Source organism: Podarcis tiliguerta (genome assembly GCF_965153285.1).
Source record: "Podarcis tiliguerta genome assembly, chromosome: 1".
In the NCBI taxonomy this organism is placed as follows: Eukaryota; Metazoa; Chordata; class Lepidosauria; order Squamata; family Lacertidae; genus Podarcis; species Podarcis tiliguerta.
The window spans coordinates 88,646,492-88,672,720 of NC_139534.1; the positions used below are offsets into that span (position 1 = coordinate 88,646,492).

Consider the following 26,229-nt stretch of genomic DNA (forward strand, 5'->3'; position numbering starts at 1 on the left):
GCCTTGCTCACACCTGGGATGCAGCCCCTGGAAGTTTAGCCACAAAGGTATGTGGGCTTCAGGTGGCAAAATGGCTTCTCTGCTCTGCTCTAGCGTGCTATATTCTTTCTGGTTGCCTTATGCAAATTTCCCTATTCTGCAATAATTTTTTTCTGGAAACCCCACAAAAGGGTTCAGTATCGTTTATCTCCACCTTGTGGTGTGTTCTGGGGGGAGCAGAAGCCAAAAGAATAAAGACTTGTCTGAGTTATTCCTCTGGCGGTCTTTTCATGTGGAACTATGTGCACTAGTGCACAAGGAATGACTTGCCCCAGAAAGTGGAGACATCTGTGATAAGAAATAGACACTAGGCTTGTGGACAAGTGAGAGAGGGAGAGAGAACTCTGTCTTTGGGATGTCGTAGAGGTTGATTATATTTCAGAAATCAGGAGCTGGTGATGCTAGAGGGAAGTGGGATTCTTCCTGTGAGAGAGGATCATTTCAAAAAACAAAATAAGAGAGAAGATTCCAACTGTGGGATGGTTTTTAATGGGTAGGAGAGGATATATTAATTGCAATTTATCCATCCAGCCGCCCACATATGTGGGTTGAGAACAGCTTTTCAAATCCCATCCTTGGCAGCAAAATTAAAAGCATAGGAATTACGTGGTAAAACCTTGTTTTGAGCAAGTCCAGCTATGAAAAGTTGGTTCCCCTTTCTTACCCAGCTTATAAAGATTCAGGAAACAACCTGGGAAGTAAATTTAAAAATAAAAATAATATTTACTTTATTTTTTATGCATTGCATCACAGCAACAGTAGCAATAAAAAATTGGTCAAGCAAAATACTTGTACTTACTTCAGGCACGTGCCCAAGGCTGAAACAAGCAGTGTGCATCCAATGCTTCAAAGGAAGAGGGAGGGGTGAGAGGAACAGGAAGTACTATATATTCCTTCCTCTCTAGATGAGAAAGGGTAATGACATCACACAGAGTCCTCTCTACTAATTGTGTTTCTATGGTCTTAGTATCTGCCTATCAGCAGTACACCTTTGTGGACTTAGCCTTTTCTCATGCTAACTAGCAAGAATATTCATTTGTTAGGTTTGGCTGCTAATCGCCCACACTAACTGCCTTTGTTTTACTCCCACAGTTGCTAGTGGGAATTCAGATCTATAGGGAATAATATTGATAGGAGACAGGTGATTGAAATGTGACTAAGGGCCCCTCCAGAATGATTGTTTTTCGTGTGTAGGTATATTCTGCAGCGTGCCATTCATGTAACAATAGTGCATTAATGCTGGATTTATCCACACGTTATTCTGCTTTATTAGGTTTTCTGCCATGCTTCCCCGGTGTTATTGCTGCCTGGAGGGGCACTCTGGTGCTATAACACATCAAAAGTGGGGCAAGCAACCAGACAACACTCAGAATGTGGAAGGAAAAATTGCAGGATTTTAGCAGGGAGCGATGGGACAGGCAGATACCGCAGAGGAAGCAGTGTGAGCAACCCAAAATGTTTGCAGACACAAATGGTATTGAAAGTGCAATCACGTATAACCATCACAAATAGCCTGAGCACAAATCATGATGGATGCTCAGTAAAGAGGGCATGTGGAGGGGTCCATAACAAACAAGCATTTGAATTAAGAAACAGAGTTCAGGGATTTGAAATATAGTTCACCAATTGATATTTGTATCTGGTTGCAATGACTTCCGTTAGCAGAGAGGGCACACGCTCAACATAGATAACTACAGATAGGCATCCTTTTTCCAGAGATCTGCAGAATGAGCAGTGCTCCTAAATCTCTCTTCCCTCCCCCACCACAACTTTCCCTTTCAAGCAAAAGATAAGAGGGGTAGGGATTTGCTGTCACAAGGCCAGATGTGCAGTCACAAATTTCTGGATTGGAAAAACACTCAATCTGTTTCATATGGAAGATTTGCAGGACCTTTTCAAAAATCAGGTTTTAAAGTATACATCTAAAGTTATTTTGAATAGGCACCCCAACAAACAGCCAGCGGGGACCCAGGAAGGAATGGTGAATGAACACGGAACAAAGTATTGGGTTCGAATAGGCTACAACTTTATTGATTACAGATGTAAGTAGGTTTTGACATAGGCACTGGCTATGTATCCTGAATCAGTCAGCCTGACTGCTCATTGTTTGGCTGGGTGGACCCTGGGTGGACCCTATGACGTACATCAAATCAGGATGATCCTGCCAGAGCCAGCACTCAGATGGGGTGCCAAGGCCCATCAGCCCCCATTTGGGCATCAGGATGAGCACCCCCTCCAGGACCCCTTTGTCAATCTTTTATCGTGACTCTCTTCTGTTGACAATGTGATCATGCCCCATGGGCGGCTGCAGTTGGCCCATTCAAACAGGCAGGCTCCTGCGAACCCATGGGGCCACAGGAGGAGGGGCCCTTGTTCCCCTTCAACGGCCACATAGGGTGGTGGGAAGATGGTGCCTGGCTCTGCCTTATTGCACCAGGCCACAAACCACTGCTCCTGGGGGACTCACGGGAAGAGGCAATTGTTGCTGTCTAATCTGCTGAAACAGCTCTCAGAAAAATGCATCCTTTTGCAGGTGAGAAAGGGATCATTGGCGGATCAGAACTATTAAAGAGGGCTCATTTTATTTAGAATATCAAAGGCAAACCCTTATATTTTTAATTGATGTTCTTGTTATTCATTTTAGTGTTCTGAACCGCACTCCTGTCAACCTAATTCAGGAAATAATTTTAGTGGATGACTTCAGCTCCGATCGTAAGTATTACTTTCCTTTGTTTCTCTAATTATCTTATTTCCTTTTTATTCATTTTCATGTGGCTGTATACATTTTTTTCTGCTCCACTCAGGATATTTCCTCACTTTTTCATCTGAGGAAAAGAGCGAGAACAAAGGCAGGAGCAAAGCTTTGTTTCGCTTTGTTTTAATTTCCACCTGAGGAAAAGAAACTAGCCAATTTTTTCTTGTTATGGTGTCTTTCCGTCGATTCTCAGTGTGACAGTCCTGCCCAGGAAGCCAGAATGCTCAGTTTGGTTTCATTAACCACCATTTTGTGGGTCATTATTGTAAGTATAACAAGTGGTGTGCACAGCTAGGAGCCCCAATTATATAGGTTCAAAGGGGAGGAGATAATGTATGCTGCACTGTGTTTTTGGCAGACTAAGACTGTTATCCACAAAATTCTTGCTGAGGTTTTCATACAGCAGAACTATCCCAGAACAATAAGTGCCTGGAATTCTGCTGCAAGAGGCACTATCCTTTCTTGAGAAAAATAGCACAAGAGAATAATGTTTGTTCCAGCTTTGAAGCTGGACTTTTAAGTGACTTTCTCCAGTAATAAAAACAAGTGGCTAGGAAATTTCAATTCTTCAATTTTTGTAAAACCAAAGTGAGGGCCAAATGTGTCATTAACAATCATGGCTTGTATCCAATGCAGCACTAAGTAACCATCCCGCTAATGCAACAATGTCCATGTGCACAATGGGACTTTCCTTCCCCTGTGCTGCCCCCAAGTCTGTTCTGAGGTTTTCTGTAACCCTCTGGAAAAAATTTTGGGAGTGCATGGGGAAAGAGAGCAGGTCCTCTTGTGGAACAGCAAGTCCTGTTGTGGAAGCAGAAAACTTTGTGGTGACAGGATGCTTACTTAAAACTGCATTGGATACAAGCCCATGTCTGTATTTAAAAGAGAGAGAAAACAAATCATTAACAGCAGGAAGGGGAGGGGTTCATTGGGGCCATGGCACACAGGAAAGGGAGGTTTAATTCCACGCTCACCCCCCAGTCATGATGAAAATCTTCCTCCCTCCCTCCCCAGTTGTTCTTAGCCCTGCAAGGAAAGCTCCTATTAGCACCAATGGAAGAATTCCTGCTTCTAATTTCAGCTGGAAGGATTTCCATTGGGAATGCAGCAGGCAAAGGCGAAGATGGGGCTCGTCAACCTGGGAAGGTATCCCATCTGGGAGAAGGAAAACTGATACTAAACCTCTGCTGCCTTGTGGCTATACTCATTTGTGAGAAAGACTTCAGGAGTAAACCCTGAGGAATAATCTGTACCTGCTGCCTGGTGGGAGAAGGAAAGGCTAAGGAGTACACCCTGCACAAAACCAGAGTGCAGTTCCTAAGACGGTTGGATGGCGCCTTGAATGCCTACTTCTGGCAACTCCTGCTGGTGCCAAATGTGTTGCTCTGCTTTCCTTTGGACCACACCAGCAAGGCTGAGAGCGGGGTCTTGTAGTCTGGGCAGCCCAGGACTTCCATACGCACTGCCCAGGCTTACAAAACATACACTGCCTAGGCAGAGAAAACAACATGGGAGGCAGCAGTTAGAAGTTATGGTCTCTGCAGCCATAGCAGGCGTTGTGATTCTCCAGAGTTTTGACTTCGCAGGGAAGCCAAAGAGGTCATTTAACTTCCCTCGCTTTCGTCAATGTGTCAGAAGATACCATATCAGATACCTTGACCCTGGAATTCACTTGTGCACGTGCTGCGTTTTGATAGCCTTGGAATACATTTCATTGTTTTCATGTACAATACAATTATAAAGCACCGTACCCAAACAGATACAGAATTACTCTCCAAATCTCCACTTTCTCTAAGCATTATTTTTATTTACATTTCATGAGCAGTATTTCCAAACCACCTTTCAACATATGCTCTCTGGGGATTGCTATCAGACCTATGAAGGGAGCAGCCCCTCGAATGGATGTTGCTAATATAACCGGAATGGGATTCTGCTGTGTTCTTGGAGTGTGAATTACCTAAAATGGATTCACGGGCTATTTTTGTACATGGATTTCCTTGCTGAGCACATGTCCAGCAATATCTCAGTAGCCTTTAATCAAGTGTTCCTGTCACTGCATCTCAGCAATACAGCTCCTGACAAACTGCCCTCACCAGAGCAATATTTCAGGTGGCAAAGAGCTATAGAAATGGAGAAGCTCCAGGATAGAAGTGCCAAGAAAAGTATTTTGGCTGGTAGCCTTTGTGTGTCTTGCCAGGATACTGAAGCTGTGGGAAGATGATAAGCGAGGGGCTTCTCAAAGCCTGGAGAATAGCACACAATAAAAACACTGCTGTTGCTGGGTAGTAAGAGAGTATCAAAGTGGTGAAGTTTTGTCTCTGGGGTGTGTTGCTCCAGAGACCTCTGAAATTATTTTTCAGTGGTCAGCCATTGAAATATATGTATCATCTACAGTATTGTTGTATTAAATACTCCAGAATGAGCTGAACCGATGGGAGAGAACTTAAGTACTCTGCTGGGTCAGACTAAAGGTCCATTTAGTCCAGCACCTTTTCTCAGACCAGTCAATAGGATCCCTATGGGAAGTCTAGAAGCAGGACCTGGGTGCAACAGCACTCTCCCCACTTGTGATTCCCAACAACTGGTTTACAGGCACATACTGCACCCAACGAGAAGCGGGTGGCACTGTGGTCTAAACCACTGAGCCTAGGACTTCCCGTTCAGAAGGTCGGTGGTTCGAATCCCCGCAATGGGGTGAGCTCCCATTTGCCTGGTCCCTGCTCCTGCCAACTTAGCAGTTCGGAAGCACATCAAAGTGCAAGTAGATAAATAGGTACCGCTCCGGCTGGAAGATAAACGGCATTTCCGTGTGCTGCTCTGGTTTTGCCAGAAGCGGCTTAGTCATGCTGGCCACATGACCCAGGAGCTGTCTGCGGACAAACGCTGGCTCCCTCAGCCTATAGAGCGAGATGAGCGCCGCAACCCCAGAGTCATCAACGACTGAACCTAACGGTCGGGGTACCTGTACCTTTACCTTACTGCACCCAGCACTACACAGACATAGTGGCTAGTAGCCATTGGTAGCCTAATCCTCTTTGAATTTGTCTAATCCCATTACGGCCATCCAAGAATAGCTATCCTATCCAACAGTGTGCTTCATTTTATGTGGGATGTAGACTGGCAGCTCTGCATTAGAGCCATATGATATGTCCTGATGTGTTTATCTTGACAGATAAAAGAGTTGAGTCTGAATGTCTTACTCCTCTTTCAACTCTTTTCTCATTTCACTGCATTCACTCCCTTTCTTTTTCTTAGCATCCAGCCTGTGCCTCTGCCATAAAACTCTTTCATGTTTCTCTTAAAAGTCAACAGGCAGAGCTACATGTTACAGAGCAAACACAAGGACCCTGACTCTTGGTCTTGTAATGGTGATGCAGGGATCAGAGTGGCATTTGCCTGGGAAAGTCAGGGCATGAATAGGGGAGCTGAACTTTTCCTCCACCTGCTGATTCTGCGCACAACCTCCCCCTTCCCGCATTTTCTCCACAGCCAGGCATATTTCCAGCCCTGGAGTCGGCTGCGCTAAAAAGGAAATGTGTGTTTGGAGTCTTGGGGATAAATCAGTCCGCCATTTCTTCCATGCTGTTTCTCCTCCCTGCTTTACCATTAACCTCCAAATATGAGTTTGCAAAACACATGTTTTCTGATGTGCCGTGTTGTTATATCCTGAGGCAGGTTCCCTCCTGCCTGCAGTTGGGTTTTAAAGCAGCTCTCTGTTGTAGCTAATAGAATAGGTTGCAGTCCATGCTTGGTTGTGGGGTGTGTGGGGTGCCCACAACAGTTTCTCTGGTTTGCAAATGTGCCAGGGCCTCCGAAAAGCTGATAGCCCCTGCCTTAAGGCATACGCTGTCTGTGGTATCAGCTGTTCACAAACGTCACAGCATAAAACCAGGCCTCCATAGTTCCTTCTTCCCTTGTAAAGTGCCCTCTGGAAAGGACGATTTGCTTCAGAGAAGACACAGTGGCAATGGAAGTGCTTAACTTTTCCCTTGCCAGTTATTTCCCCTCTAACTATTCTCCTCTTCCCCTCGCTGGGAGGGAATTTTGAGTGAAAGTAGGCTGGCAGAGGAAAGGTTAAGCACTCCCTTCTCTCCTACTCTAAAGCTCTCCCTTTTCTGTAGGAGCTTGGAGAAGGAGAAGGATCTGCTGGGCTTTGCAGCCCATGGCTGCAGTGTAGTGTGTAGTGTGCCTCCACAGATCTTACAAATGCTGACTAAAACCTTTGAGGCAGAGGAGGAGGAGCTGAGTGGTAAGCAGACTTCTTTGGGCGATAACTTGAGGCGATGGGATTAAAGCCATTTATTTTGGGATCAACAAATTGATTAATATCGTAAATGAAAGCAAAGCTTTGCCCTCTGTTGAGACACATGGGGAGAGTTAATTGCAGCTTTATGTCGATGCCAAACAAACTAGGCACTGGCGCCAACTGTTTTCTCTTCTCTTCAGCTGAGGATTGCCAGCTCCTTACCAAGATACCAAAGGTCAAGTGTCTTCGCAATAGTCGGCGAGAAGGTATGACAGATTTTGCAAGAATCGTTCACTTTTAGAAGGACCCAATGGTAGCATAAATTAATACTTGTGGGTTTGGGGGACATACAGCAGCCTCCTCCTCTGAACCAACCAAGTCCCTTTCCTATATCTAGTTTCATCACCATCTGATGAAGAGCCATCGCCAGCAAGAAGTTCTGTCTTGTCTGAGTTGAGTTTCAATATATTCACTCGCACTTCAGCCCATTACAAACCTCAGGCAGTGATTCAATTGCAAAAAAAGCACCACAATTTATTCAGGTGGAAAAGATAAATAGAGCTAGGCACCATCAGTTTACTGATAAAAATCCGCTCCAAAACTCAGCACGACTTCTCCCAGTGGTTTCACTGTGAAGAAGTATGATGGAAAGGATAGAAGTCTGTTGTATTCCACAGGGAAGCACATGGGGGAGGAACAGCAATCAGCTGGAATTTTCCAGCAATTAGGAGCAGAACTACTATAAAGCAGAGCTTCCTATTCCTATCCCATATTCTTGATCCAGAATGATGCTGTGATATAAAAAAAGATACAGTAAGTTCAAAAGAATCAGCAGAGTTACACTCCCTGGTAATTCCCCTTGCACAGATAATAAACTAAGAGAGTCTCAGTCCTGAGTTCTAGTTAGGAATCAGGTGGAAATGGGTCTAGATATGGGAAGTACTACATGCAACTGTAGATTTGGCCACAATACAGTTCAGCCAACTTGGCTAGAAAATAAACTGGATATTGCTCCCCAATTCATCCACGGAGGGCATCTTTTAAATATGGTCTTGCTGCAGCAGGGATGGGGAACTGGTGGCCCTCCAGATGTTTTTGAACCACAGCGCCCATCCTTCATGACCATTGGTTGGGGCTGATGGGACCTGTAGTCCAACAACATCTGGAGAGCTACAGGTTTACCACCACAGGGCTAAATGGTACAAAGACCCCCTTCGATTAAAGATAGATTATCTTCCACAAGATGGCCATCACTTTCTCCCAGCTTATTAATTCTAGGAATTAGGGACAGAGGTCAGACTGAGATAAAGTGGTATGTGCAGATCTACGTATTCTGTCTACATCTATGGATTTTAAAAGCTGAAACCAATCCAATAAAACCTGACCAGAGGACGATGCAATTGCTATTGACTCTGTCTGCATGGAGTCAAGGTCAGAGCGGAGGGGAGCGATTGTGTCCACAAAGAACACTGCAGAAATGTTGCAGCAGGCCTGAGGATTTGTAGCAATCCAAGGAAGGAGAGTTAGGTTTTTTATTGTATTTTTAATATTTTGTTGGAAGCCGCCCAGAAATGAGTGGGGTAATAATAATAATAATAATAATAATAATAATAATAATAATAATTGGTTATTAAAGTTCAGAAAAGCTCCACTGGATAAGGTTGCACAGACACAATGGTGGTCAAGAAGAAAGAGCACCATGAAACAGGTCTTCAAGTGGCCTCTAAGCTGTGTTCAGATGGATTTGTCGCAGGCTTTCCTCTATTTGCACTCAAGCTGTCATCCCTGTTGCCTCATTGTACAGAATACTCTACTGAGCCATGGTGAGGCCTGTGCCTTGGCAGGTGGGAAAAGTATGCCTGAGAACTCTTGTGTCAGCCGTCTGTCAACTTCCTGTCCCAAGATTGCAGTAAAAGTAATTGGCCAAATCAGCTTTAAAAAAAAATCTCCCAAGGTTATCTGGAGGCCATTTGAATCCATAAGACCATCCTAATGGGTCCATTGCCCCAGCTGCATTCACCCTAACAACGGAAAATAAAAATGCCATGCAAATTTGTGGTGAAACATCCAAAGAGGGTTTTTTGAGGAAAGCTAAAAGGGTTTTAACAAGACAGGTGAAATTTCTCAGGGGTGTATTGCACATCTCTAAAAAGGAGTCACCACAGCTGCCCTTTCAAATTCAGCTCCGTGCTTCCCATGGTGAGAGGAAAACAGGGGGAAGCAGGAGGGGGAAGCCTGAGAATTGTGGCACTCAAAGCATCCCTGTGCAGGGCCTGGTTGCCCCTGAATGAACCTAACTGTGAGCAAAGCGATAGGTGCACTGTATGGTAAAGTAAGCCAAGAGCAGAGCAAAAAGAACTGCAATGCAGACGCTTATAATTGCATGTCTCAGCCATGTCAGGATGATGACGCTTTAGGAAAACCAGACACCTGTAATTCCCCCCCCCCCTGTCCTCAAGTCTTTGGATGCCATACCAAGCTTACTTCTTCTCCTAGATAAAGAGAATGTTCAAGGGGATCAAACTGCTAACTTGCAAATCTGCTTAAAATGCTGTGGTCGGGAGAGGCCCAAAAAAGGGCACCCAATGCGCCATCTGGTCTGGTTTAGGGGGGCCAGTTCCAGTTTTTGCAGCTGATGATGTGGACAAAGTACTTGCGGCTATTTGGCCAACCATCTGCCCTTTTGACCTTTATCCATTTTAGCTGTTTCAAGCTAGCCAAGGGAGACTGACCGTGCAGGGGACGGTTGATGCTTTGTAGCATGAAGGATTGCTGCTTGCCGGCCTTTAGGTGGGGTGTCCACTCCTTTAAAAAAGGGGGGGAGCCTGCCCTGGACCCAGAGGTCACTGACAACTATCACTCAAATGTTAATACTCTCTTCTTGGGCAAGGTGCTCAGAAGGGAGGTGTCAATTCAGCTGCAGGCGCTGCTAGATGATATTGATTATATAGATGCTTACTATTCTGGGTTCAGGCCCAGTGTTGAGGGCCGTATTGACTTAAATAGTTCCATCCTTTTTCTTTTCCACTGTCCCTTTACATGCTACCAGCTCTCTTCTCTACACTTTTCCAGGATTGATCCGTTCTCGTGTGCGAGGTGCTGATACGGCGGCAGCTGAGATCCTTACCTTTCTGGACAGCCATTGTGAAGTCAACAGCGAATGGCTGCAGCCGATGCTTCAGAGAGTGAAAGAGGTAAGTGTGGGCAGCCTGGCCTCCTGCCCTTGCTTCACGCCACCCTCTTTGCTATTGGCTGGCTACCAGCCCCTGACGCCTGTGACAGTGGGCCTGGCTATAGTCACTGCAAATAGGAAAGAGAGCATAAGAAGAGCCTGCTGGATCAGGCCCATCTAGTCTAGCATCCAGTGGCCAACCAGATGCCTGTGGGAAACTTGCAGGCAGGATCTGAGCACAAGAGCCCTCTCCCCTGCTGTGGCTCCTGGCAACTGGTATTCAGAAGCATTGCTCCCTCCAACAGTGCAAGCAGAGGCACGGCTAGTAGCCATCAATAGCCCCCTCCTCCATGAATTTGTTTAATCCTCTTTGAAAGCCATCCAAGTTGGTGGCCATCAGTGCCTCCCATGCGAGAGAGTTCCATTAATAATAATAATAATATAATAATAATAATAATAATAATTTATTATTTATACCCCGCCCATCTAGCTGGATTTCTCCAGCCGCTCTGGGCCGCTTCCAATGGAATCTTAAAGTACAATAACCTATTAAACATTAAAGAGCTCCCGTTGTTCGGTCCCAGCTCCTGCCCACCTAGCAGTTCGAAAGTACGTCAAAGTGCAAGTAAATAAATAGGTACCACTCTGGCGGGAAGGTAAACGGCGTTTCCGTGCACTGCTCTTGTTCGCCAGAAGCAGCTTTGTCATGCTGGCCACATGACCCGGAAGCTGTCTGCAGACAAACGCCGGCTCCCTCGGCCTATAGAGCAAGATGAGTGCCGCAACCCCAGAGTCGGCCACGACTGGACCTAATGGTCAGGGGTCCCTTTACCTTTACCTTTATTAAACATTAAAAGCTTCCCTAAACAGGGCTGCCTTCAGATGTCTTCTAAAAATCTGGTAGTTGTTTTTCTCTTTGACATCTGGTGGGAGGGCGTTCCACAGGGCGGGCGCCACTACCGAGAAGGCCCTCTGCCTGGTTCCCTGTAACTTGGTTTCTCGCAGTGAGGGAACCGGCAGAAAGCCCTTGGCACTGGACCTCAGTGTTCGGGCAGAACGATGGGGGTGGAGACGCTCCTTCAGTTGTGCCGCTCGAAGGGGTACTTTCTTTTATCTGTCCTGAATCTTCCAACATTCAGCTTCGTTGGAAGTCCAGGAGCTCTAGCGTTATGAGAGAGGGAGAAAAACGGAGCTTCCCGGCCTCTTATCTCCTATTGCTGAATTCCCTCTCCCCACATGCATTCGTTACACCAAAGTATAGCTTAATATGGGAGTCCTTTTTCCAGAGTTGTGTAATAAATAATGCACTGTGTGGCGTTCATTTGGGATTGGGGGGGGGGCGGTAGCCCCCAGGGTAGATGGAGAGAAAAAACGATGCAGCTGAGTTGGCAGTTCTCCTCCTGCCTGTGCCAAGAGGGTCAGCGAAAGGATGTGACGGTGCTGCTGAAAACTCTGCCGTTTTGGAGCTGGGAGGGGAGGGCCGATCTCCCTGCCGCATTTAAGGCCTGCTTTCTCCTCAGGAAGACAAGAAAAGAGGAGGGAAAGCTTTTAGGTAGTTAACAGGGCCCAGGAGGCAGGTGGGAGGAACTGCTATAGATGCAAATTACATATATGTTCAGCTTAATGCCAAAGGGAGGAAGAAGGTGAAACCTTAGAACTGGTGACTTAAAAAGCCTCGGCTCAATAAATCCTCCTTCTCAGTAGCCCATAAATGTCTGTTTTATATTTGCTCATAAAATCATGCTGCTGGCAGGACCAACAATAGCAGTGGCAGCTCATTGACTGCTCTTGCACGGAAGGAAATGTGCCCGGACAGCTCAGCAGCAGAGGAGGATTTGAGTCCAGACATTTCAAGAAGTTTATTGTGTTTGAGTTTCTCTATTTCAGGCCTACCTTTTCATTGTCAGGTGCACACCTGTTTCAGTGCCAAGAAACACGTTTGCTTATATATCTGTGCTACAGATAGTATGGCATATTTACCAGCCCTTTCCTCTCCCAGGTACTGATGTTCTGTGAGGGCAGCTTGGAGCCTCTAAAAGAATTTTCACCACTGTCACCCAGCTATAATTCCCAGGATTATTTGGGTGGTTGAGTGGGGTGAACAATGACAGCTATGATATAAACTAATATAAACTAGTAGACTTAACATACCTTTAGACACATGGGAAAAACCCCCAAAACCCCATAGCTTTAGACATTTCCCCCCTTCATTTCATCTTTGTGCCCAGATCTCAGAGCCTAACTATGCAGGTGATGTGACTCTCAACCACATTGTGTTGTTGTTGTTTAATTAAATGCCTAGTGCAGAAGGTGGCAACTGATTGCCCTTGGGAATGTGGCATTTGGTTAGGGCAGTTTAAGCTAGGAGTTGGGAGGGGGAAATCTGTGTCCTGCTGCATGTTACTGGACCCATCATCCCCTGCCACTGGCCGTGCTAGTTGGGACTGGTGGGAATTGGTATCCAGCAATATCTGGAGGGCAGCAGGTTCCCACCCACCCTGGTTTAAGCCTGTTAGTAAAATTAGCATGTTAGTGAAAACTGCTCCCTTCCATGTGGCAAGTTTACATTAGGAAAACACCACTCGGAGCTCTCCTCCTAACGTAAGTTGCCTTGGAGGCGAGTTTTACCACTATCATGGCCCCAGGAAAGAGAGGCTTGAACCTCTTCTGACCATGCGCTGCGTTACTAAGGGCAATTCCCTTCTTCCCACTATGCCTGGTATTTTCAAAAATCCACCATGTGTGTCTTAAGTGTCACAAAGGGTCTAGGCCCCCTCCCTTACTTCGCCACAGCCATCTCTTGCACACCATTTTCAAGGTCACCGTTTCTGAAGTTGCTGCCTTTTATGTGCCGTGAGCTGGTTGGAATTTAGATCTCTTGGAGCTTGTCAATGCCAGCTATCTCTGACCCCTAGGCTTCTACTGCCTAAACATGAAACATCTGTTTTGTCTGTTGGCCTCCAACCACTTTGCAGGGAGACCAGCTCTTGACCCTTTTGCCTGCTCGTTTGTCTTCCTTCTAAAGGTAGGCAGCCCCCGACTATCCAAATTAACCGCTCTCCCTATGGGTTTTCCTTGTGGGCTGTACCTGCTCTAGCACAGCCTTCAAAAATTATGCCTGGGGCAAACTCCCATTGTCTTCACTTCATAGGTTTCTGCGCTGCCTTTTGTATTTTGCAGGCAGCATGTGTTAAAAAGCACAACAGGGATTCTTCACCCAAGTCCTGAGCCTGCTTAAATGATTAGTCATTAATGGATTCTCTGGCTGAAGGATGTTCCTGCCTGCCAGCAGGAGATCTCAGCGCCTTCCCTGCTTGACAGTGAGCAAGCAGGCAGTGACATCCGCTGATCCTGCTTTGTCTCCATGGTTGTCTGGGCCAGAGTAAGAGGCGGGTGAACAAGCTTATTGCACTGACCATGAGCAGAAACTCCAAAGGGCTGGGCCTCGGTAGTTCAGCAGCCAGGCCAAACTTGGATACCAGCCCTACTTTCCTGCAAACAGCCACCTTATTCACTCCTAAGGGGTAGATGCCGTTCTCTTCCCACCCTTAGAGCCAAAAATTGCTGGAATAGCCTCTTGGGCTGTCTATCCATGATTAGATGTGCCTGTGAGTATGTACCTGGCATAGAATGCTTCCAAATGGCTTGTTTCTTGAATGCTTGTCCTTATTTGTTGACCGGGAGATAAGACTGCATTGGCTGTTGAATGAGCATTCATTCTGATCTGTTTGTGGAGAGCAAGTTAAATGGCATCTTACCACAGCAAGTATTATGCTATAGTCCAGCGGATGGTGCTGTGTTCTAAACCATTGAGCCTTTTGGGCTTGCCAATCAGAAGGTTGGCGGTTCGAATCCCCACGATAGAGTGAGCTCCCGTTGCTCTGTCTCAGCTTTTGCCAACCCAGCAGTTCGAAAGCACACCAGTGCAAGTAGATAAACAGGTACTGCTGCGGCGGGAAGGTAAACAGCATTTCTGTGCACTCTGGCTTCCACAATGGTGTTCCGTTGTGCCAGAAGCAGTCATGCTGGCCACATGACCCATGTCTGTGGACAAACACTGGCTCCCTCGGCCTGAAAACAAGATGAGCCCCATAGTCGCCTTTGACTGGACTTAACCATCCGGGGTCCTTTACCTTTTTTCTTTTTACTTCCCAGTGCATTTCCCCGTCACCTTTATTATTGTGAAAGTCTGATATTTTGGGGAAGTGGGTTTGTTGCACAAGCCAACCCAATCAACTATAATTGTGCAACCTGAATTTTATGGTATGTGACGTAGTCCCACCCCAAAACAGCAACCGCCTGGAAGCACCCATTGTCGGCTGTTTCAAGCAGCAGCCTTGCTAGGAGTACCGTATTTTTCGCTCTATAACACGCACCCAACCATAACATGCACGTAGTTTTTAGAGGAGGAAAATCCATAGGCATGCCACCCGTAGGCATTCCCTCCATAACACACACAGACATTTCCCCTTACTTTCTAGGAGGGAAAAAAGTGAGTGTTATGGTGCAAAAAATACGGTAAATGTTCCTGATTACCAAGGCTATTTCAGGGCAAGTGAGTATCTCTTTAATGAGGCATTCACTTTGCAGTGACGAAACCTGGAATTAAAGCCCTAGTTAGGGACACCACTTGGGATATGAGATAGACTTCACCAGCTGTCCCTGGGATGTATCTCTGGGAACATCTGGTATGGATGCACCCGCAGAAGTAATAAGAACAGTTGGAGAGACAGACAGATTTCCCTGCAAGATGATTCACTGGAACAATTAACATTGCCTAAGCAAGCAGACTTCATGAAACTATGAGCAAATTCAGGAGAAGGATGCGGATAAAATGGCTCTAAACAATTGTGCATCTCAAGTGCCAAAGGGAGGCTTTCTCTATCAAGTTCTCCTGTGGAATCAGAAAGGGAAATGGCTTCTGTCAAAAGCAGCAGTTTCCCACCTGCATAATTCTAGTCTGTCAACAGCTTTACTAGGATGACTGTAGGAAATCAAAGCTTAACAGTACACCTGCATGATCTGATAGTGTCTCTGATCAATAACCCTTTGAAACCATGTCCTGCATATGTGACCAGAAAATCAAGAACAGACATTTTACCAGTAGCCATTGTGTTATGAATCTCCACCCCCTCTTCCTCCTTGTCCTTCTGTTAATTGTGGAAGAAGTTCCTTTGAATCTCAGCTGCAACCCCCCCAAAAACAACAACAACAACTGAGGGGTTAAAATCTCCCCCCAAAAGCCACAGATTTGTCCTTTCCTTATCTCCAGGTTCCGTGCTGGGACTAAGAAAGTAAGGCAGTATGCAAATATGCTTCTCATTCCGCTATGTGCATAAATCTCATGGTCTCTGATTTCCTGACGCTTAATCTCCCTCCCTCCTGGCAAAATTCTAATTTCTTTCCTTCCTTGTCTTTTCTTTCAGGATTATACTCGGGTGGTGAGTCCTATCATCGATGTGATAAGCCTGGAAAATTTTGCCTACTTAGCAGCATCAGCAGATTTGAGGGGAGGTAGGTAAGGTGAATAAGTAAATTCTTAAGAAGGGTCTCCCTCCCTCTGGATAGGCCCAACATAGCTGGTTCCTTTTGATCTCGATGCCAAATATGCCAGAATAAAAGCCTAGGATTTCATCAGCAGTTGAGCCTGTGCTCAGAGTGTGTATATGTGTGTAATTTCAAATCTTCATGGCTGTGATTATGGAGTACAGCCTTGTACAGTTTGTGCAGAATCCAGTTTTCAGATTTTTAAACACACACACACACACAGTAGCATTTAGCCTTTCATAGTTGTTGTGGGTAACACCTGAAAATGCATTGGCAATTTCTATGAAAACAGTAAGGATCTGGGAAGGGGGTTCAAGTCACAACTGAATGAGGTTAAGTCACCTTGCTGTCAGTTCCTTCCCTGTTCCCCATCCTTATTCCTCAACCTTAAAGACCGAAACGCCCTTAATTTGTGGTTTCTAAAAATAAGCTCATGCTTGCTTTAAGCCCGTGACATTATCTCTCGTTTTGCGTTTAATACTGTGGATCCATCTATTGTATCTGTAATTTCACACACCTTAAAATGAAGTTTAATAACATATATGCGCTGTGAAAGAGATTCTGCCTGAGTGTCACAAAGTCTCCTTTCTTTTTAAATTAGTTCTGACAATAGCTTAGTTAGAAAAGCATGAGACTCTTAATCTCAGGGTTGTGGATTCGAGCCCCACATTGGACAAAAAGATGCCTGCATTGCAGGGGGTTGGACTAGATGACCCTCGTGGACCTTCCAGCTCTCCAATTCCATGAACCTATGGCCAGCAGTTACCCCTTGGGCTTATGAGCTGCCCACAGCCTATGGATTATTAACTTGGAAGAAGGGCACCTGCAGCTGATCTCCAGATGTGGCTGGAAAAGCTCCAGCCCTTTCCCTGCTTTCTCCCATTTAGTAGAAGAAGGCAGCCAAACTACATACTCTAGCAGAGAAGGCTTTATCAGGCTCCGAGGGAAAGGATAGAAATCAAGAAAGCAGGGTACAAAATCAAACAAAATAGGCTATGTTCTACACAACGGTGCGGGCTATAGGCTAAGTTTCAAAAAAGGTTTATATGCAATTGGCCTAGGTCTTCACAGATGTGCCTTTATCCTGTGCTGCCAGGAGTGGGGGAGATTGACAGGTAGAGGGAATTTCATGAATCAGGAGCTGTCAAGGGGCATGTGGTGCAACCCCTCCCATAGGCAGGTGATGGCATTGATGCTTGCCAAGGCAAGAAACTGGGAAAGAGAGGTGCAAATTGAGGAGATATTTCTCTTCTGCTGCTGCCAGGCAGTTTTATTGCAGGAAAGGCCCACTTTGTGGTGTCAAGGGAAAAGGCTGGTGTGCCTAGAGACGGTTGTAGGTTAATCGAGAAGGAAATACATGGACCGGCAAGGGATTCTTAGAGGAGGCAAAGCCTGTGATGTCTTAGAGAAGCTGCTTCAGCCCAAGAGCTGGGTTTATTGGATGGAGAGCTCTCAGAGGCCATATTCCAACAGTGGGTATGGTCAAGCATACACAAACACACAACCCCCTTAACACACATTCCTAGCACATACACACATGGAAGGGAGAGAGAGAACCAGACATTAATTTAGAAAATGCGGTATGCGCACCTTCCTCCTCCTCAGCTGATCTAGGCATGTTTGTTGGGGGTTGACTGGGGGGTGGGGAGAGAAGACCCTGCTTTTAAAAAAAGAGTAGTAAAAGATATAGATAAAAATTACATAAAAACAAAGGAAGAGGAAAGCAAAGATTTCCTTGAATAAGGAGAGGAATCTGCTTTGGAAAGCACAAATGTCTTTCCCCATTCAGTGCCATCTGCCACAGATTACTAATACAGATGACCAGCATACTAAATGATTAATATGGGGAAGCCTTCTATTTGATAAGCCCCCAGAATTTCCTTTTATTTCATTGCATTTGGAACCCAAATGCAAAGAAGTCCAGCTGCTCCACTCTGTTCTCTTGGTGGTGGGGGGGCATCTACACATCCACCACCCTTTCTCCAAGTGTTGGGGAAACACTGCTTCTACTCAAGTGCAGGTCTCAACTTCCCCTCCCTCTCAGTTTTGCAGAGCCCACTTGCATACAGCTCCTGCCATTCACCTTCCTTCCCACAGGATCTACCCAATTTGCAAAAATGGTAAATTAGGCAGCATTTTATGTGATGCGCATGGGGAAAAGCCAATTACAGCGAACAGAGAGACTTTGTTCCCGGAAATACATGTCATCCCACTGAGAGTGCTGATTAACGTCTCATAACTTTGGCGGCCAATGAGGCATAGGACAGTCTGAGTGGAAGGCTGAAGCACTAATTATTGCATTTCTCTCTGGGAACACACATTGGAAGATTTGGAATGCAATTGAGCTCAGATAAATACCGCTAAGGAACAGGGCGCATCTATAGGGATACCTCCAGGCCCGGCTAACACAAGTCTGCTTGTCTCCTGCTGCCCTGAGATCATGTGCGAATAAGCAGTGTCAACACCATCTAATTATTGCTAAGCGGTACGTGTTGCTGTGTTCCAAGCTTCTTCCCAATGTATCCTAAATGGAGGCTTGAAGCCTATTTTCACATTCTCCAGAAACCCTTGTAAGTTTCTGGTTTTCCTCTGTATTTGAGAAACTGCAAACATGTTCTACTCTGTTCCGCATTTTAGGGTTTGACTGGAGCCTTCACTTTAAGTGGGAGCAAATCCCCATTGAGCAAAAATTGTCCAGAACAGATCCTACTGAGTCCATCAGGTAAGCTCTTTTGCTCACAACTTCATCTTTTTGTCTGATATGAGAAGCTGTTCCATTTGTTGATGTTACCACGGGAAGCGTTCAGAGGTCATGTGTGGTTCATTTAAGAGCTGCAGTTAATCAATATCTATTGTTCCCTGAAGAGTTTTAATATTCCTGACAAATACTTGCAACTCAATCTGTTGGCTTGAGTGGCCTGCACTGCTATAATATGCAGTGCATAGTATATTGGTTTTTCAGGCTGTTATGAATATATGCGGCCATCTCCTTTCTGAGGCAGGGGAAATGTCATGGCCCTCATTTTAGAAATTGTTACCATTGTCTAGCAGGAACAATGAACTTTTCCAAGCTGGCGCATGACCAGAATAGGGTCTACTGCGGCCAAGACAAGGCCGTCCTTTTCCCTCAAGGTTTCAACAAAACCATTTGCACATTCTGTGGTGGTGACCTATATATTCACTGCCTGATTAATTCTGATATATATACAGACATTCTCTCTCCACACATACTATAATGCAGATAGGTAAAGGGATCCCTGACCATTAGGTCCAGTTGTGACCGCCTCTGGGGTTGCGGCGCTCATCTTGCTCTATAGGCCGAGGGAGCTGGCATACAGCTTCCGGGTTATGTGGCCAGCATGACTAAGCCGCTTCTGGCGAACCAGAGCAGCGCACGGAAATGCTGTTTACCTTCCCGCCGGAGCGGTACCTATTTATCTACTTGCACTTTGACGTGCTTTCGAACTGCTAGGTTGGCAGGAGCAGGGACCGAGCAACGGGAGCTCACCCCGTTGCAGGGATTCGAACTGCCAACCTTCTGATCACCAAGTCCTAGGCTCTGTGGTTTAACCCACAGCGCCACCCACGTCCCATATAATGCAGATAAGGACCACCAAATCTAGGCAAATTAAAAGAAGGGAGATAGGTGGGTTGAAGCATAATCAGCTGATTTGCACTCATATGGGTGTCCACACTGCCTGAATTTGTGGGTGTTGGATCTCTAGTACAGTACCCCCTACTCCTCTAGTCTTAATCATCCAGGATGATTAAGCTTGTTCTAGTGTCTGCTGGTCCACATGGCTGATTGGGACAATCACAAGGTCTGTACATTCTTCTGCCTGATTTTAGTGCTGTGTAATGGTTAGGGTGTTGAACCTAGGAGACTGGGCTTCAAATCCCCACTCAGCCATGAAACTCTTAAGAGCATGAGAACAATAGAAGAGCCTGCTGGATCAGACGAAGGGCCCATCTAGTCCAGCATCCTCTTCTCACAGAGGTCAACCAGATGCCTGTGGGAAACCTGCAAGCAGGATTCAAGCAGGAGAGCACACTCTTTTCCTGTGGTTTCCAGTAACTGGTGTTCAGAGGCATTATTTCCTTCAGCTGTAGAGGCAGGGCATAGCTATGATGGCTATTAGCCTTCGATAGCCCTTTCCTCCATGAGGAAACCTATTGGATGATCACTGTCTCTCAGCCTAACCTACCTCACAGGGTTGTTGTGAAGTTAAAATGGAGAGGGGGAGAAACATGAGTGCTGCCTTGAGTTCATTGGAACAAAGGTGGGATATAAATGTATTACTAATAATTATTATTGTTATTATTAATATGGCAGGATTTACTTGCCTTTCCCTATCTTCCCAACTGGGATTACATGGTTCAGTTGGGGGCAAAGGAGGTGCCTGATTGCACTGCCAGCTGAATCTTTAGGTATGCCTCTGGCATGGGTGTAGAAAATCAGTCAACTTGCATTTTGCTTCAGGGTCTTCTGCTTGGCTTACTTGCTTAGTTCTTAAACAATACCATACTCTGGTTATAATTGCTGCCAATGTAACTGCGGTTAAGGGCTGTGTGTGTGATTGTGTGTATGTACATACATCTGGGGGGGAGAGAACATGAGTGATCTTGCACTTGCTTCTAATCTCTTAACTACAGTTAAGGTTTTACTCTAATTAAGTCTGCACCAGCTCATAGAAAATTCTGGAGTCTAATGGTTTTTCTTTCTAAATGACTTCAGATGGAACATGTTGCTGTATATATGCAGTATGTTTCTGTTGCATTTAAATATATTTTACTGATATTTTGTGTAAATCCTTTCTTGCCCTCATTTTCCCTAGAACACCTGTCATAGCAGGAGGCATCTTTGTGATAGATAAATCTTGGTTTAACCATCTTGGAAAATATGACACTCAGATGGACATCTGGGGAGGAGAGAACTTTGGTGAGTTGATGCCATAACTTCTACTTTTGTTGTCTACTCTCTTCAGTTCTTCCCAGGTCACCTGGTCATACAACGTTTCCTTCTGGTTGGGAGCATCATAGATTGTGGCTTTCACCCTCATCCAGAAACTACTTGCAGACTGATAGGATCTGTTTCCAGCCACCAGAGCATCTGCTCTACAGATCTGTGTATATGTCAGTCTCACTCTACAGATTCTTAGACAACTTTTTTGCGAGATCTTTATTACTGGTTTGCATGCATATGTGTTCAAAGATGATAATAACAATAACAACAACAACAATTTATTATTTGTACCCCGCCCATCTGGCTGGGTTTCCCCAGCCACTCCAGGCGGCTTCCAACAAAATATTAAAAATACAATAAAACATCAAACATTAAAAACTTCCCTAAACAGCGCTGCCTTCAGATGTCTTCTAAAAGTCTGGTAGTTGTTTATTTCCTTGACATCAGATGGGGACAACGTTCCACAGGACAAGTGCCACCACTGAGAAAGCCCTCTGCCTGGTTCCCTGTAACCTCACTTCTCACAGTGAGGGAACAGTCAGAAGGCCCTCGGTGCTGGACCTCAGTGTGTGGGCTGAACGACGGGGGTGGAGACGCTCCTTCAGGTATACTGGGCCGAGGCCATTTAGGGTTTTAAAGGTCAATGCCAACACTTTGAATTGTGCTCAGAAATGTACTGGGATCTTGAAAGGGGTCCAGAAACAGGAAATGTCATAGATACTGTTAGTTAGATTAGTACAAAACTGCTAAGGATTCAACCATGATGCTGGAGGGTGGTGGCAGCTAGGAGCTCGGAGAAGGAAATGGGTCAGAGTTGGAAAACGAACAGTACATTGGGCTTTCAGAGTGCTCTAGTGTTCCAGATTGAGGGGAAATGGAGTTAAGATATTGGCCACAGGTCTGTTTTATTTATTCCTATCCCATGCTTCAGCCAGCAGGCTCCCAAAGCAGCTTATAGAAATAATCCAATTCAAACACAATAAAAACCATAATTAAATCCTAATTAAACAGCACAAAATCAGTAATGATAGAAGAAAGATGCAAATAAATGTTTCCCAACTCAGCTCATTAAAACCAGATTACCATAAAAGGGTGGTGAGAAAGGTCTTCACCCTCTTTCAACAAACCCTCTGCAACATGCTGGCCAGATCCAGCTCACCCAGGAGTTCCATGCAAGGGCCACCCACCAAACTTCCAGAGATAGTGGGCCCTGGTAGGAACTAGAGGCTTGGGGTGAAGGCCAGGATCCATATCAGTTGGGGCTGGTGATAAATCTGCTTTTCCTACTCCACCTGTTGCAGTAGCTGCCATTGGTCTTCACCATCACGTATTGACCTTCAGTGGCCAGACAAAAGAACATATCAGAGACAATCCATAGTATGAAATATCCATGAAAGCCCTTTCTAGTGACTGTACAACCCCTCCCCTCCTTTGTGATTGATTTGGCAGCCCCTTCCCTGGTGTTTTCTTTGTGCCTCCAAATAAATATTCAAATAGGGAGCTTGACCAGAGTGGCAGATATTAAACGCAGGAGGATGGATCCATAAGCTTTTGCAAGGTCACCTCTCTTCAGTGATTCAAATGAGCTTTTGAACATCAAAGCCCTGGTGGTCGTCTGATGCTATTAACAAAGAAATAAAAGTGAATTTTACTTCAGGGCAGCGAAATGTCTAGAAGCAAAGGGGGATGGGTCAGAATATATCTGTTTAAATAAACAGGGTCAGACGCTGCCGTAGGAAACTGAGTTGCTTAGCAAGTGAATCAATAGTGGGTTTGGGGTTTTACTGAAAGGTTGTACAATAAAGAGAGACAACTCCAATTTTAAGAAAAAGGAAGGTTTCAAACAGGCTCTTTGGCCCATTATGATTCCAGGTTTTTGCAGTTCCAGTGTTGATTCCCATAATACGTGTGGACCTACACAAGCACTAGTGGTCCAGATATTTTAAAAAGCACAAACATTGACCAGTGCAGACATCCCCTTAAGCAGTGATTAAAGCGAATTACACGTTTTTCTAGAATGCCCATAATCTTTTGGCATCTCTTTAATCTCAAATGTGAAACGTGTTGCTTGGAACACCACAATGTTTTTCAATGCCTATTTTTCACCAGTGCCCTTAAGATCATGCATTCGTCTTCCATTTCCTGTCCCTCGCTTTGTACTCTCACACCGATTCAGCCCTTGAAATTGATTCCTTTCATCTTACTCTAACAATCTTCTCTAATATGTACTGTCTTTCCCTTTAGACACTCTGAAATGTATCCAACAGGGTCTGTGTCAAAGCAGAACAAAGTTGGTCTCATGCAGCATGACTTCTCCTTCCTTTCCTCCCCCTTGCAGCTTCCTACATGCTCCCATAAGCTCTGGAGGGTTGGGGGACCCCCCCTCAAAAGTAGATTTGGGGGGGAAGCACAGGAGGCTGCTGGGGGAGGGGAGAAGAAGGCAAAGTACCATTGCATGAATAGATCTCTGCTCATTTATATCAAGAGAATCTTACTCTGGTGAATAAGTCTGTTATAATCTTAATTGCTCACTGTTACAAAATAATGCCATACACATTGATAGCTTACAGAAAGGCCCCTCCTGGCTGGTATTTTATTGTGGGTGTTTTCTACAACATGTTCTTGACACAATAATAGTGCATTAGTGGTAGATTTGTTCTGCTTTAGTTTGTTCTGCAATGCTTCCCCAATGCTGCCACATTACTGCTGTCCAGAGGGACTACGGGACAACAGAAGTGGGATAAAAAAATACACTAGAACATCTGTGGGATATAAAGTTACAGGATTTCAGCAAGAAGTTACCGGATGTGCACTGATTGGAAATGAAGCAGTGTGACCATCCCAAACCTTTTGCAGTCGCAAACAGTATTGAACATGGAATCACGTGTGATCACTTTGATAGCATCATAAACACAAAATAATCTTGAATGTGTAATTGAAAGGATGTCTGGAGGGGTCCCAAGACTCCACCTGAAAAGGCCAGGAAGCTCATCACTATCCTGATCAGAGGGACCAGGGAGGGGAAATCAGTTGGAAATGCATTTATTTCCCCCCTCAGCAAGAAGCATCATCTCTGCTTTAAGAAATCCTCTTTCACTTTACCCATTCTTGCCTTTGTGGTTTCCCATTGTATTAGTCATGTACAAGGTGAGATGGGAGTGAAAAATAAGGCATAAGACCTTCACATTTCTTCTCTCACCTTATTTTTCTGCTGTCTTGGATCTTTTCTAGAGCTTTCTTTCCGCGTCTGGATGTGTGGAGGCAGCTTGGAGATCGTTCCCTGCAGCCGAGTAGGCCACGTTTTCAGGAAGCGCCATCCGTATGACTTCCCTGAGGGAAATGCGCTGACCTATATCAAGTAGGAATGGGTGACTCCTTGATCCCAGTTCAGGAAACAGGAGGGTGGCAGAGTGCATTTAGGCCCAACTAGGATATAGTGTTTGCCTGAAGGAAAGAAAGGACACTGGGGACAACGTCTTGAGGTATTTGCCAGTTTCCTTCCTTCACTCAGGGACTTGAGTATGAACCCAAATGGAATTCATGAAAGCTGCTTGGATATTCCTGGCTAAATCGTTTTCTGCTGTTTTTGTTTATTTGTATTTATAGCAAACACTTCTCTAATATTCTGGAAATAGTATTTTAAATCCTCTATATACATTGGGTATATATATACTTGGAAAAAACCACTATACTAATGCAGAGTAGTGTGTGAGCTATACCCTAATTAATTAGCAGTTTATAAAAACCATTGAAGTATATTTGACAGTGAGCCCCTATTTAATGTAAAAATATGATTTTTAAATTAAGGGTGACTATTTATCATGCAGGAGTACAGCTGCACAGGCTCAATACTTGTGGTCTATAGTAACCCAGTGTTAATTTCTGTGTGGGTTCTCGCAAACCGCTGATATGTTTTGGCCAGAATTAGACATTATGGAAAACATGCGGCTCCTGCCAAAAGCAGCAGCCCCGGTTTTCCTCTTCTCTTCACCAGCAACACAAGTTTTTCTACCCCCGCACGGCAGCCGGTGAATCCCTGTTCAATTACCCTCCACTGATAGCTGCTTTGTGGCATATGTGGAAGATCCAGATGTCTCAACCCTCTTACATATTTTGCACCTGTCATGACCCTAAGTATGCAGGAGGGTTAAGAGGCGTCTGGATCTTCCACATGTGCCACAGAGTGGCAGCAGCTCTGAGTGGAGGCAATGGGTTGAATCCAACATCATGTGAACAAAGTTCTGCTTGCACAATAGGACTTCCCCTTCCTCTGCAGTCCCTTGTGCTGTCAATCTTCCAGAGCAGAGAGCTGAAAGGGAGAGGAAAGGATGGAGAAGTCCCATTGTGCAAGCAGAACTCTGTCCCACTCACACGCCAACACCACTGGATACAACCCAGGAAGGGCAACTGAGTGGCTGCCATAGAATTTTGTTAGCAGCCATGGTGGGAAACCAGTGTACCTCTTCCTTTACAGGGATTTTCTCACAGGAATGTGCTGGTGTTGTTCCATCTGAACACACACCCCTCTCTTTTCCATGCATGCTCCCCCAAATTGGCTCTGGGGTAGGTTCAGGAGAACCCCCACAATAGCATGTAGGGGAAGGAGAAGGCCAGTCATTCCATCAGGCAAGCTTAGTAACTATGTTGAATTCTTCTCTGCATATCCAAAGTTCTGTGGGATATAAATAACCTTAGAGAAAATAAAAGTTGAATAGCTGTTTTATGTTGATGCAGCCGTTGGGATGGATGAATCAGTTGTGGTCTTGCAAGCTCAGAGATGGGGTGCAAACCCCACCACCCATCAATTGGTTCCTGTTTTGGGGAAAATGTACAAGTTTAGTGATGACATCCCTGTGCTTCCAAATTTGCTGGCAATGAGAATTTGGGAGGGTTGAAGTTTCCATAAGGGTGACTTAATTTCATGTTGTGACAAGTGGTACAGTAAATAACCGTGGTTCACCTTTCCCATCTGCAGAAATACCAAACGTACAGCAGAAGTATGGATGGATGAATACAAGCAGTATTACTATGAGGCCAGGCCATCTGCCATTGGAAAGTCATTTGGAAGGTAAGCATCCCAAACCAGGCAAATGGGTATTCGTGTCAGATAGCTCTTATAAGCTACTCTTAGGGAGAGCTGACAGCATAGGCACTCTCCCATAACTAACATGCCCCTGGAAACATGATTCGAACAGCTTAGTAACACATTCTTGTATTGATTGGCTTTATATTTAAACATAAGTTCATCTCCGGCACTCTGTGGTAGTGGCTCTGTATAATCGAAATGGCTTGAACTAGATGACTTTAAAGGGGATTAGGCAACTTTTGGAGCTTTAGCCTATCAACAGTGACCAGTAATGAACATGATGGTTATATCCTGCCTCTGGGATCAGGGTTACTATGCCTCTCAATGCCCATTTCTAGGAGAAAGTTATTGCTTGTGGGCTTCGGCATCTGGTTGGCCATTATAGGATGCTGTACTAGATACTAGGCCTTTAGTTGGTCTG

The 26,229-nt window shown here is 45.2% G+C and overlaps 1 protein-coding gene across 4 annotated transcripts in view; it reads left to right on the forward strand.

Annotated features, from left to right (window-relative positions):
* GALNT16 (polypeptide N-acetylgalactosaminyltransferase 16) overlaps positions 1–26,229 on the forward strand; it is a 139,032-nt gene that overhangs the window by 91,484 nt on the left and 21,319 nt on the right. For all 4 annotated transcript variants that reach the window (XR_014501876.1, XR_014501877.1, XM_083398784.1 and 1 more), the window contains exons 4-11: positions 2,684–2,751; positions 7,241–7,306; positions 10,113–10,234; positions 15,639–15,726; positions 18,397–18,481; positions 20,595–20,698; positions 23,954–24,080; positions 25,698–25,790. Coding sequence is in view for 2 of the 4 variants with exons in the window: in XM_083398784.1 (XP_083254910.1) it covers positions 2,684–2,751; positions 7,241–7,306; positions 10,113–10,234; positions 15,639–15,726; positions 18,397–18,481; positions 20,595–20,698; positions 23,954–24,080; positions 25,698–25,790 (753 nt within the window). In the remaining 2 variants the exon portion in view is untranslated. The remainder of the gene's footprint in view (positions 1–2,683; positions 2,752–7,240; positions 7,307–10,112; positions 10,235–15,638; positions 15,727–18,396; positions 18,482–20,594; positions 20,699–23,953; positions 24,081–25,697; positions 25,791–26,229) is intronic.